General features: G+C 36.5%; 1 protein-coding gene across 2 annotated transcripts in view; it reads left to right on the top strand.

The window, feature by feature from the left end:
• Positions 1-14,567, top strand: part of ANTXR1 (ANTXR cell adhesion molecule 1) — a 242,800-nt gene that overhangs the window by 25,285 nt on the left and 202,948 nt on the right. For both annotated transcript variants that reach the window (XM_060026455.1, XM_060026456.1), the window contains exons 2-3: positions 1,201-1,272; positions 5,607-5,678. In XM_060026455.1, the coding sequence (XP_059882438.1) occupies positions 1,201-1,272; positions 5,607-5,678 (144 nt within the window). The remainder of the gene's footprint in view (positions 1-1,200; positions 1,273-5,606; positions 5,679-14,567) is intronic.

Genomic DNA, 14,567 nt, shown 5'->3' with positions numbered 1-14,567 from the left:
GAATACACTCAACCAGAATGAGAATTCCTAAAGATATTGCATCATGAAAAGGAAGGTCTAAAATCTACTTTGCCCAAATTCATCTTAAATATCTATAAAATAGTCTGAAACAAAGACAAAATAATAATAACTCTCTAGAAGTTAAAATTAAGATAAATGAGTGCATAAAAAATAAAAGTAATCTGAAAACAGTGGAAAATGTTTGCAGTACAAAATGTCAGAGTCAAAGGAGCAAACTCTAACCTCAAGAATTATTAGAATGACAGGCAGAAATGCAAGGCTCAGCTGAAACAGATCCTTAAGTAAAAGGAAAGAACATCAAAGCTACAGAAGAGTGGGTTAGAATAGAAAAACCTACTATGAAGTCAATGCAACAGATTGAAGTATGAGCACTAGGAAAAGTACTTAGAAGCTGAACTGAAGCAGTAGTAAGTCGTATCAGTGAAACAGAAGTCAACCTTGGGAAATAAAGAAGCCCCCTTCCAAATCTAAAATGCTATGATCCCATCTGTCTTAGAGAAAGTTTCCCTCTTTTTCCAGTAAAGTTTCCCCCTTTTTATTAAAAAAAGGCTGTATCATTTTTCTTCTTTTATTTATTAGTATGACTAGTTACATTAGATATCCTTAAATGTTGAACTATCAATACATTCCTGAAATAAATACCAATTAATTAATTAGTATTCTTTTGGATTCCTGCTGGATTCATTTTGCTAATATTTTATTTACAGATTTTTGAATCTATATTTACCAATGAATTTGGACTCTTCTTTTTTGAGGAGGGGGGGATTTGTTTATCTTTGTCTATTTGGGCATCTAGTTTGTGCTAATTTCATTTAAATGAATTGGAATCATTTTTCTTCTGTAATCAAAGCAATCATTTAAAGAGCACAAAAATAACTGTTTCTTAAAGATTTGAAACTAAACTGTGAATCTGGTTGGGCCCAGGGTTTTTTGTTTTGTTTTGTTTTGTTTTTAGCGTATGAGTGTGTGGAATGGGGTGGGAAGGAGTGAAGGAAGTTCTTTACCAAAATTTCTCAGAATTCTAACATAAAGCATCCTTTTAAATAATTTCCAAAGTTATGGAAATTTCAGATAATAAGCCCAGTTAGAGGATAGGTCAAAAGTAAAGGGATAGACTGTATGACACAAGGTAAAGACAAATGAACACCTGATTAAGTCACATCTGTTTTATTTTCCTAGATCAGGAAGTGTGCTGCACCACTGGAATGAAATCTATTACTTCGTGGAACAGTTGGCTCATAAATTCATCAGGTGAGAAACATAATGAGTAGTTCTCTGTCATGAGTACAACCAGCATGTTTGCTATTCTACTAATGACTGACCACTTTGGGGATGCTTTTTGACGAAGGTAGACTCTCAGATCTTATAACGGAGACTTGACTTTGTTTTCATCTTTGCCACATATTAGAATAACTTTTGGCTTCGTGTTTTCAAGAGGACCCTGATTAGGTTATAAGACCAACATTTTAACTTTCTCCCTCTCTTGTCAAATAATATCCTTCTAGAAGGATCGTTAACATTTTCTTTCACGGTGCATCATGCTGGGGCAATTGGCTCATTCTGGCTGGACCCATGTGTAGAGGCTGCAGGGTGTAAGGTAACCAACTCATCCCAGTTTGCCCAGGACTTTCCTGGTTTTAGCACTGAAAGTTTCACATCTTGGGAACTCTCCTCAGTCCTGGGCAAACCGCCATGGTTGGCCAGCCTGGCTATATGCCTTATCAGGTAGAATCCTCTGAGCATTCTTGACACCACTTTCCAAGGAAGGACAATGCAGTTTTGAACCTTGTCACTATACACATTGCAGGGGCCTTGGAGGTCCTACTTTCCAATAAGTATAGACACCCACTAGTAAAAGAAAGGAGGTCATTTCACCCTCCTGGTGTGCAGCCTCCAAAGGACAACACAACGGTGATAGCATTAACAGATCTGCTCGAAGCCAGTTGTCAAGGTCTTTGGTGAAATTGTTCTGATCATTGTAAATTTGAAAGCAGCTCCAACCCTGCTTGATGGTCTCTGTAGAGTCTTCCAGCTGATGTGAGTAACCATATACTTCCTCTTTGAATACGTTTTTTTTTTAATCTCAGAAGACAAGTTGTCCTCTGAGACCAGGGTCATGACAGATGTGTTCCCTGCAAATTCACTCACTGGTCTCAACATGTACCCACCACTTGATTGGAGGGAGGGGGTTAAGAGGTGTCCTCTCCGTTATGCCACAAATTGGAAACTACAGCAGGAAGCATCTACACCCAGATGAAGGGAGAAAACAGAGGCTGGGAGGAGACAGGCGGGAAAAGTAGAGGAAAAGAAGAGAAGCAAATACGTGGATGGTATTAAAAGCAAAGTGAAGAGAATTGTACAAGCTTAGAACTGAAAGGAACAACTTCCCAAGCTATCCTCCGAGGCATTCACTAACCCCCAACTTGAATAGCTCTGGTGAGAAACTGCTGCTTTTTGAGTCAAACAACCCAATAGTTGGATAATTCCAGTTTCCATAGGAGTCTTTTTTGTCATTGACCCATAATGTCCTTTCCTACACTCTCATCCATCTGGAGTGATATAAAACAAATCTGCCTCCAGACACTGGAGAGTGTCTGCTCTGTCTGTCTTTCCTCTAATGGTTTTCTGTTCCCTCTAAAGCAGAGGAGTCTCCTGGAAAAGGCTTTGAAGTTAAGCAGATGTGGATTTTCATCCAAGTTCCATTGGGCAACCATAGCAATTTACTTACCTTGGTTGAACCCTAGTTTGCATGTGAAAATTTTATGAGAAAACATGTGCAAAGCAACTAGCCCAGCACCTGGCTAAGAGTGAGCATGTGACACTTCTCTTCCCCAGTTCCTTCAGAAACTCCAGACACTTTGCTATTTTAGATTCAAAGACGGTAGAGGTAGGAGTTGGGGGAACTATGTCAGTCCTCCTCGTTTTATAGACAAAGAAACTAAGGACCAGAGCAGTTGACATGGCTTCATCTAGACCACGAGGCACTTTCCTTTAATTGTCTCCTCTGGCCCTCTTTGGCTCTGGACCCTCCTCAAAGTGTGGCAGCAAGACACTACTGCCACGCAAACTCCAAGAGGAGGGTCTGTCTTTTGTTGCCTGCTTCAGCCCCAGGGCCGATAGTAGTGCCTGACACACGATACCTGCTCAATCAGTAATATAACTTTTCACCTTTTTCTTGAAGCCCCCAACCTGAACCTCACATCCATCACTCTCAGCAAAGAACTTCACCTCCTATTTCACCAAGAGCCCAGAGAACAGCAAGCAAGGGATTACCTCCTATTCCAATCCTCCTCTTAAAAGATGGATGCATGCCCTTCCCATCGTCTCTGAGATTCAAGTATCCCTCCTATTTAAAGCCTGTCCTTCCATTTTAGTCCATTTTATCCCATTGTCTCCAATATCCCCCAGGTCTTTGTTTCTCTCTTGTATTTTTCTCTACCTTTCCTCTGGCTCCATTTCCGCTATCAATAGACATAACCTCATCTGAAAAAAAAACAATGAATTTCCTGATCATGTCTTCCTATAGATGCTACCTTAATTCTTTACCAGTTTCTCACTCAAATATCTTTAAAGACTCACCATCTCCATATCCTTATTTCTCATTCATTCCTTAACCCACTCCCACCTGGCCTTCATCCGCACCCTCGACCTGCTTGCTCTCCCAAAATTCCCTAAGTGATGCCCTAGAGGACAAATCCATTGAGAGCCATGCAGTGCTTGTTCTGCTGGATAGAGGAGTTTCATTGGATTCAGATTTATCTCTCCTTAAAATTCTCTCCTCCGCTGGCTTCTGGCTCTCCTTTCATCCCCTGCCCGGAGCCAGGCCTTTAAATGTTGGTTTTGGTTCTGGTTTGGCTCCCTTCCCTTCTCCCTGCTGATACTCTGAACAATTTTACTCACATCAGTATGCTGAGAACTCCCAAATTATGTCTGCAGCCCAGATTCATATACCAATTACCCCTTGGAGACCTACATTTCCTGCATTTCAAATTCATTCTTTCCAGAGCTTAACTCTATATAAGGGAGGCAGTATAACATAGTGGTTAAGAGCCCAAGTTCTAGAATCAGAATGCTTGGTTTTAAGCCCTAGGTCTACCACTCTCCCACTGTGTGACTTTGGGAAAATTATTTTATCTTTCAGGGTCTCAATTTCCTTTCGTGGAAAGTAGGAATAATAATAGTAATGATCTCATAAAGTTGTTACAAGTTTAATGAAATAATACATGCAAATCACTTACAGTAGTGCTTGGCACATAACAAGTACTTGAAAGGGTTGGCCATTATTACATTATCATGATAATTATGATTTTTATTATCATTTCTGATGTGGTATCCTCCTGGCCCAGCACTAGTGAGGTAGTAAAAGGCAGCATGTTGCCATGGACAGGGAACCCAGGTCTTTTTCAAAAGGCCAATTTCAATTCACCAGGTGTTGCTTGGGCTCCTACCAAGTATTACACATCATGCTAAAGGTTTTCCGAAGGTGCATCAGACATACGGTAATGGATGTAGACTTTATCTTGGATGCATTAGGAGCCATTGGAGGTTTGATAGCAGATGAATGACAAGATCTGATTTATATTTTAGGAAAATAATCCTGGAAGCAGTGTGAGGAATGAATTGGAGCAAGGAATGATGATAGGCAAGGTCACCAGCTAGGAAACAATGACTGTTGTCAGGAAAAGGGGGAAGGTTTGGGGAAACATTTTAGGAAGTGGGAAATATAAGATTTGGGGCCAGGTCAGGTATGGGAGTTTACTGCATCATGAAGAACTAGGTTGATGCTATGAAGGGTGAACCATCTGGCTACTTAGAGAGAGCCCCAAAGGATGGCATTCCAGTGGTGAATCCACTGTAGTCTGACAGTCTATCTTGCAGACCGAAAAACATGTTTGTCCTCAGCTGAGAGGTGATCTATCTCTCAGAGTGTGGATTTCACATTGGAAAAGCTCCCAAGTACTGCCATATAAAAACCATGCTGATGTATTCATTAATCATGAGAAGTTTAACTACCAAGTAGAATAGATAGTCTTGTGACCCATCAGCACATGCTTTCCTTATAGGGTAATCTCCTTGGGAAGCCAAATAGAAATTAGAAGTTGATGGTGATCCTACTTTCAGAGTAAAATGAACTGTATAATCTTAATGGCATCAAGCTGCCATTGCCTGAGACACCCTGGTCAGTAGAGGATACACCAGACTACAGTGGAGGCACTATCAAATGTTGTCCGTTGGGATCCTGATTTGTATAGACAGCATGCAAACCAGTCTTCTAGGGGCACACTTCAGACAGAACAGAGGAAAGTGATGAATCTTAGCTTTCTTACTTGCGACCCACACTCACTGAGTGGTGGTCAAATCAGAAGCAGCCTCCAGGAGGACAAAGTGGGTCTTCTCTTTGGTCCACAGCTTCAAGTCAGCTGCTGGCTGACTACTTGCAACACCAGCTGTGAAGGTGCCCTTTGGGTTGAAGGTTGGCAGCTCTGGCAGCCGTAATATAAAGAGAAGAAGGGGGGGAAGCCTAGAAGGGAATGGCATTCCACAGTCTGTCTTTCTGCCCTAATAGAATTGCTTTTCCTTTCCAGTCCACAGCTAAGAATGTCCTTTATTGTCTTCTCTACTCAAGGAACAACCCTAATGAAGCTAACAGAAGACAGGTAAGGACGCTCCCCACCCCTGTCATTACAAAACCGATCTTTTCTTGAGTAGTTCCGGTATCTGTGCCCCACTGCCAGCTTTGACCTGGCAGTGATTTTAATTGAATTGTTCTCTCCTTTGACTTATGCCTTGAACTTTGCGCATTGACCCATCTGTTAATTTACACTGCGATGACTTTGATAGAATTTCCTTATGTCAGTGAAATTTTATAAATGACTAAATCACGTTAAGGTAAATCTTACCTTTGATTGGTGACTCAGTCTGCTAACTTGGAGCAAGGTGTTAGCAAACCAAATTCTTGAGGGAATATATTTTCTTTTATTTAAATTAGATTTATTTTGTGGATGAAGTGTTCAAAGATATAATAAGTGTGCTATGAGAGAAGGAAGAACTTGAAATATTATCATCCATAATGACTAAGGCAGCGAATAGAAAGGGAGGGTTTATGGCACTACAAAATTAAAAGAAATTGGAATCAGGTATGGGAAAATGTGGTTGACAGAAAAGGATTAGTTAGACCTAGCTTAACAAAAACATTAGTTGGGGTTTTACCACTTGCAGATGAAAATTAGCAGTAACAGAGACACGTCATTTATTCACGGCTAGGATGGTATATTGGAGATGACACTTTTCCTGCGTTAATGATGCTTTGTCCACTTTTTAAAAACTGGTATGGTCCACAAGAGAGAGGCCCCAGGGCGGGGCACACGTGGGACTAGGGGCCGACTTACGTGGACATGTTGGGGAAAGGAAGGGAGGAACGGCAAGTACAGGGAGGGCAGGAAGACTTTATTCTGTGCGATTCTTCTAGAAATGAGAATAGGGCTAACGGGATGGAGTAAGGTTTTCTGTAATTGGCACTCACGCAGCACATCTGAGCTAGTCCCCATTTTTTCCATGTCTTTGTTCCCCATCTGTAACAAAAAAAAAGCACTCTGTACCGTATGGAAGTTTTCAAATCCTGTTACTCCTTCAGCAGTATCTATTATATGCATGCATGCCATTTGAGATGCACTGAAACCCCATTTAAAAACAAGGGTTTCTTATTCCTTATTAACAGAAGGAGAATCTGATGCCTTGTCATGTTCCTAAGGATACAAGCAGCGTCTACTCTAGATGGAGGCTGCACATTCCACTCCACCTGCTGTTAAACAGAGACTCATGAAGCCCAAGAAGCCCGTGTGATTTCCCTTCAGTATTGGCCAAGGATTTTTTTTTTAAGATCCTCTATACACACATTTATTTGCTACTGAAAGTTGAAACAGAACATCAAAATTTTTTTTTACAATTCAACACGCTGTTCTAACAGTGCTCTGGCCAAGCCACCCAACGTTTTCTTTACATTCCTTCCACACAAGTTAATTTGTTTCAACTTCTTGATATTGGGTTTCTTCTTACAGTGGACTTCAGGCTCATAAAACAGGCAATACCTGAGACCTATTAGTGCTTCTTTGTGTCAAATCAGAGTGGAACTAAAGTATATTCAAGTCATTCAAATGCAAGCTACATAGATTCCTTAGAAGTGACCTGCATTAAGGTAGAAAAGAGATGCAAGAAAAAAGACATCACAGAACTTATAATACAGGTTATCAAAATATTGGTACACAATCTTTTCCAAGCTGCTTCATAATGATCCTAAAATCACGAGCAAGAAAAATTTGTACAAGAAGAAGGTTTATGGCCCATCCAACTGTGTGTCATAATTTCTGTAATATTTATTGTCGTAATTTTCTCATAATTATCCTCATAAGGATCTCTATGAAACAGGCAATAACGACAGCTATATCTAAATCTTTTCACTCTTGATCGAGTCTCAACGTCCTTCTACCGTGGTTCTCTTTGAGAGTCAGACAGAGGAAGTCTGGCTATTTTTAATATATTGAATCATCCTTTCCATCCTTTCTCTCTGAGCAGTTAACAATGTCCTCACCCCTCTCCTATAGGGTCAAGGATTTTAAGAAGCTCTGAGACAATGTCTCTAGCCTATGGACTCTATGCAAGACTCCTAATCTCTCTCAGTCTTTATATATGATAATATCTGAGTCATAATTTGCAGAGATGTCTTTTCTTCAGAGAAAACTCCTCTCTCACCCATTCTTCACATCCTCCTACAACCCAAGGCTGCGTAGTGCTGTTTCATGCTGATTCCACTCGCTCTGCACCTACGAGTTTGGCAAGAGACCAAGTTCACACATCCCCTGTGGATATGTTGTGTGCCACTGCTCACAGCCTCTGGGAAGTTGGAGGGGTGGAGGGAAGTCACAGATTTATAAACACTAGTAGAACATCGAGTCTTTCAGACCCATTTTGGTTATGCTAGCTCAAATTAGTCATCTGAATCCTACTTTGAATCTAGTTTTTTGTACCTTAACTTCACTACTCCTAGTATCCCATGCCAAGGAGAAGACTGGGATTGGAATCTCTACTTTGCTGGAAGCAGCATTTAATAATTAAGAGATGAATTTGCATCAAACAACAGCCAGAAATACCTTGCTAAAGGCTGAATGATTTGGGATGAGCAGATGCAAACTATGATATATAGAATGGATAAACAACAAGGTCCTACTGTATAGCACAGGGAACTATGTTCAATATACTGTGATAAACCATAATGGAAAAGAATATGAAAAGCATGTGTGTATATATATATGTGTATAAGGCTGAATGAGTTTCATGTGGTGACTGCTTGACCTAATCTGTGGGTCAGCTGGCAAAGCATGACCATGGTTCACTGACCCATCCCCAACCTTGTCAGCCTGTGGAAAGGCGCAGGCAAGCCAGCTCTCTCTAAAATAGTTTCTCATGAGATTGGTGTAAAGAGTTAGACTTTCAGAACTTCCAACCTGCTACTGTTTCTGAAATATATGACTTTCAGTGGTTTAGTTGGTCACAGGAATTTTTATATATTTTTTTCTGTGTCTCATTTGATCTTCATAATATCCCTATAAGACAGTAAAAGATGCATTATTTTACCTATGTAGTAACTGAGGAGACTTACAGAATTTTTAAACTCTCGTTCAAAAACAAGACATGAATTAGCAGAGACTCTCATTTCAACAAGAGCAAAAGGTTTGGGGTATATCAAAAGTACATTTGCATTCAGTTCTCGGGATCAGATCCACACAGGGGAAACCATGGGAAGGTTGAAGAAACAGAATGGAAAATAATTACGTTGTGTTGAGATGTAGTAGAGGAATTACAATTAGACTAATGATACCTCTGCCATTTGTGTCTTTTAAATGCTAAGCACTTTACATAGCATTTATTTATTCCCATATAACCATTATTACTTCAATTTCTAATGTGGTCTTTGTGGTCATTTGATTTATTGTTTCATATGTAAAGTGTCATTTTTCATTAACTGCTGTCAAGATTTTTTTCTCTATCTTTAGTTCTCAGCAGTTTGATTATGATGTGTCTGGCACACTTTCGTTTGTTTTTTTTTCTGTTTGTTTTTTGAGTTTATCCTCTTTTGGCTTTGCTGAGCTTCTTGAATATAGAAATTTATGTCTTTCACCAAATTGTGTGGATCTGTGGCCATTACTTTTCAAATAATTTTTTCTGCACTGATCATTTTCCCTTCTCCTTCTGAGACCCCAGTGACACACATGTTAGACCTTTTGATGTTATTCCACATGTCCCTGAAGTTCTGTTCAATTTTTCTTTTGCAGTTTTCTTTCTGTTCTTTATACCAGATCGTTTCTATTGTTCTGTCTTCATGTTAACTGACTCTTTTCCTCTGTCATCTCCGTTCTGCTGTTTAGCTCATCTACTGAATTTCTTATTATAGATATTGTGTTTTTCAGTCCTAAAATATCTACTTGGTTCTTTTTAAAATTATTATTTCTCTGCCAAGAACGTCTATCCTTCCATTTAATTCAAGTGTGTTACCTTTACCTCATAGATTATAGTTATTATAACTCCTATTATATAATAACTTCAGTTATTATAACTGATAATTCCAATAGTTCAGGATTGGCATCTTAATTGTCTGCTCTCCTGAGAATGGGTCACATTTTCTAGGTGATTTGTATGTCAAGCAAATTTAGATCATATTCTACAAGTTTTTAATATCATGTTGTTGAGAGTCTGAGTCGTATTCAAATCCTATAGAGAATGTTGGTCTGTTTGTTTGTTTGCTTTAGTAGGCAATCACCCTGGCTAGGTTCAGATCACAGGTTCTATCTTGTCTTCTGTGGTTTTGATTTTGGTTCAGTTTTCAAAGTCTTTGCTAAGCTGCTTTGGGTGTCTCCTGCACGTATGCAGTTCAGAGATGAGCCTGGGAGTTCTACAGCTTCATACACAGAAGTAGAGGGATCCCCTTCACCAGCTCTCTCCTCTGCAGGGTTCCCCACACACGGATTTTCTCAGAGGCCCCTGCCCTCCAAGTCTTCTAGCAAGAAAAATGGGGTTTCTCTTGGAGTTTTGGTCACCACATTGCTGCATGCAGTTCTGTACTGAGGCCACCCCTGGGGCAAAGCCAGGAGTCATAAGAGACAAATAGAAATGGGATTTCCTCCACATTCTTTGAACCACAGGGGCCGCTTTTCCCAAGGGCCAGAAATATGGTGGCTTTCTTAGCTTTTAGGCGACATCCCAGGCTACTGCCATGTGACTGAGGCCCACCCTCAGATTAAAGCCACGAGGGAAATGAAGAAAAAAAAATTGGAATTCATCCTTGTATGGGTTATTTCTCCAGGTTTTAACTCTCCAATCCACTTGCATTTTTTACTTTTCAGAGTTTTATTGTGTTTGCTTTTTTCATTTTGTCCAGACTTTTTATTATAATCCACAGAAGAGGTAGCCTATAGCAAGCCTGCTGTTACTTCAGTTCTACAGATAAGGACACTGAGATTCAGAGAGCTTAGATAACTTGCTAAGATCAAAGAATAAAAATGGCAGAACTGGTATTCTGATTATGGATTCTGTTCAGTCCAACTCATGGGCTTTGCACCATATTATGTTGCTCTTTCAAGATTTCTTAACTTCATCAGTTTGCAAAATGATTGAAAAATTGTAACAAGTTTTTTAGGTTTCCTCATTAGCATAATAAAGGATTAATATTAATTTAAGTACTAATAGAATAAATTATTTTAGTGTTAACTACTGCACATGATTCCCTAAAAACCCCTTGGTTAATCTTTTTCCTGATCTTAATCAAAATACTTCAGATGTTTCATCATTTGGAAATGAGATCATGTCGAGGAAGTCCAACTCTTCCTTTAAAAGAAAACAGGAATAGATATTCAGTTTAATCAAATGCATTTTTGGTATCTATTGAAGTCATATTTTTCCTTTGACCTACTAATACAGAGAAATGCATTACAAAAGATATTTTAAAATTGGGCCATATGCGTATCTGGTTACACTTGGTTGTGATATATTATCATTTTGATATAGAACTGAATTCTGTTTTCTGTATTTTATTCAGAAATTTAACATCAGTATTCATAATTGTGATCGGGCTGCTATTGTCCTTTTCATGACTACCTTTACTTACAGTATTTTTTATAATTTTTTTCTTACATTTAGTTTATTACTTCTAGAATTAATCCGATATAAGGTATGAAGCCAAGATCCATGTTTTTTCTCCAAGTGTTTAGGCAGTTTTTCCAACACCATTTACTGGATAATCCTTTACTACCAATTTGAAAAGTTAAACTTTTTCATAGACTTGTGTCCATTGCTGGGTTTTCTATTCTGATGCACTGCATTTCTGTCTGTTCTTATGCTACTACCACATTATTTTCATTAGTTTTAACATCTGGAAGACAAGCCCTTCCTCACTTCTAATCCTGTGTGAAAATCTCCTAGTCTTTAGTGGGTATTTTTCCCTATCACATGCATTTTAAGTAATTTTTTTAATGTTCCAAAATATTCCTGGGGTTTTCACTTGAACTGTATGAAAAGTACAGAATAACCTTAACAAAATGGCATTACATTGTTACTATATTGATTTTCTTATTTAAGGATATATCACTTCTCTTTTATATCCCCCAATGAGGTTTTGATATTTTCTTCAGCTCAGTCTCATACAGTGTTCACTAAGTTTATTCCTAGACATTTTAAAGTTTTGCTTCCATTGTGAATGAATTTTTTTTCTGTTGTATTTTCTAAACTATTGTTCACTATAAAGCAATTAACCTATAATTTGGGATCCATGGGCTTTTATTGAACTCCATAAAATTATTTTTTAAAATTTGCAAACCAGGGAGATTGTAATTTGCAATAGAACAGGCCTATGCCCCCCGAACAGTTAAGAAATACTGGCTTGGGGGAAATTATTGCTTTGTAGATTTATTTCTTATCCCATCATTTTAATGAAACATTATATTAATTCTAATATTTTTCCAGTTAATTTTGGAGTGGTTTTCTAGTAAGATGGTTATATTATTTATAATTAATGATAACTTCTGTCCTCTTTTCTAATATTTATATCTTGTATAACTTCTCAGTTATCTTGGGTTGCTTGTTTTTTTTGATATTGAGTTGTATGATATTTTGATGTTGTTTGATGTTTGTATGATATTTTGATATTGAGTTGTATGAGCTGTTGGTATATTTTGCATCGTTTGCAAATATTTTCTCCCATTCCTTAGGTTTTCTTTTCAGTTTGTTGATGGTTTTCTTCGGTGTGCAAAAGCCTTTAAGTTTGATTAGGTCCCATTTGTTTATTTTTGGTTTTATTTAATCTACCTTGGGAGATTGATCATAGAAAACATTGGTACGATTTGTGTCTGAGAATGTTTTGCCTATGTTCTCTTCTAGAAGTTTAATGGTGTTATGTTAATTACGTCTTTAAACCATTTTGTGTTTATTTTTGTATATGGTGTGTCTTCTTGGGTATCTTATTACGTTGGCTAAAATTTTCAAACTTTAATGGAACTTGTGTTTCACAATTATGTACCTTATTGGATATTGACTTCATAGAGTTTTTTATCTACTATATTAAGGAATGATTCTTCAACTGCAAGTTTATTAAAACATTTTTATCTGAAATGTTAGTTTCATTAAATGCCCTTTTGTCATCAAAAGATAATTATATCTTTCTTTTATTGCCTTTGCCCTGTCTATGTGAAAATTTCAAATCAAAAAATTTCCTGATGTGAAACTAACCTTAAATTCCTGAAATAAATTTTATTCACCATGGTTTGCTCTTTTATTATATTTCTGGATTTGATTTAATATAAACCTAAATATATCACTTATTAATATTTAATATTAAGAATATTCAAGAGTTTCATTTTATACTGTCTTTGTCAGGCTTGCAATAAGGATTGCACAAGTTTAGAAAAATGAATTGGCAATCTTTTCATGTGCTATGGAATATCTAAAGTAATACAGAAAGTGTAAGTTTGTTCAAGGTTTAATATATATCAGAGGAAAGCCAACTAAGCCTAAACCATTATTAAAGAAGTTATTTGACAGTTATCTCAAAATCCTGTATGACTATTGTTATTATCGTATTTATCACCTTGAGAAGTGGTAGAAATTACCAGTGTGTTGATATTTTAATTTTATAACATACCTTTTTAATTTTCAAAATCTCTTCTGTATCTGTGGTTATATCCCTTTTCCAACATTCATGTAAAGTATTTTTGTCTCTTATTGCCCCATTCAAATTACTCAATGGGTTCTCTCTTAGATTTATTCATCAGTTTTCTTTCGTATAATTGTTTTGTTTTATGATATATTACTTTATTCTTTTACTATTATTAATTCCTTCCTTTGGCTTATCTTTTATTTCATCTCTTTTTATGAATTGAAATTCATTATATTTTATTATCTCTCATTTAATAATAAAAGCTATTATGAATATAAATTATACTCTAAATCTCTTCCTTATTGAATCTCATATGCTCCAACATGTACTGTTCTCATTATTGTTAATTTCTAAATAGTTTATATTTATAATTTTAGATTTGATATTAAATTATTTACAAAATATTTCACAATTTCCACATGATTTTTGGTTTTTTATATTTTTCTTAATTTCTAGAGTCATTGCATTTTTTCAGAAAATATGGTTTATATAATTTCTACTTTTTAAATTTATTAATTTTTATTGGTGGCCTAACATAGGAATAAATTTTACTTATCATTCATGGATGTTAGAAAATATGTATACATGGATGAATAAAAAGTTTTATATAAGAATATATTGATTAAATTTATTAAATATTTTTGTTTACTTGATCTGTGAAGACAGAGAAATATTTTCAAACTTTCCATCATGACTGTTTGAATTTTCAATACATTGCCTTATCATTTACACTGTATTATTTAGCTCACATGTGTTTTTATTATGGAATAAATTTCTAATCAATGTAAAGTAAACTTTATCATCTTTAATGCTTTTTAAGTCCTTTGTCCAAAAATATTATAAACTTAAAATTTTTTTGTATTTTCTTACTATATCTTTGCCCACCCATTTAGCTTTTACCCTTGCTTGATATTTTAATATTCCACCGTTGATTTGAAAAGTATAATTTGAAAAAGTATAATTTAATTCTTATTCTAGTAACAGTTCCCAGTGGGTGCTTCTCTTTATAATAGCAAGAATTAAATAATATTTATTTTTCTCCTTGCTCAATTTATTAAGAAATATTTGCCTTATGTTTCATAAGTGTATACACATACACACACATATACATATTTCCTTTCCAGTATTTGAAGTTTTTTTTTAATTTATTTTTAACATTTCTTAGTTAGCTGAGTCTTTTCTCAGGTAAAATTTTTCTGAGGGGTATGTGAATATTAAGCTTTCTAAGTCCAACTTATTTGAGAATTGTTGTTATTCACCTTCAGGTAAATATTTTAATTGAACTTTAATTATAAAGTTCTTATATACTGACTATCTTTTCCCCTAAATTTACTAGAAACAGTGA

The sequence above is a fragment of the Delphinus delphis genome, chromosome 12 (assembly GCF_949987515.2).
Source record: "Delphinus delphis chromosome 12, mDelDel1.2, whole genome shotgun sequence".
NCBI classification, from domain to species: Eukaryota; Metazoa; Chordata; class Mammalia; order Artiodactyla; family Delphinidae; genus Delphinus; species Delphinus delphis.
The sequence above is the reverse complement of the archived record's forward strand: the minus strand, read 5'-3'. Positions and strand labels throughout refer to the sequence as shown.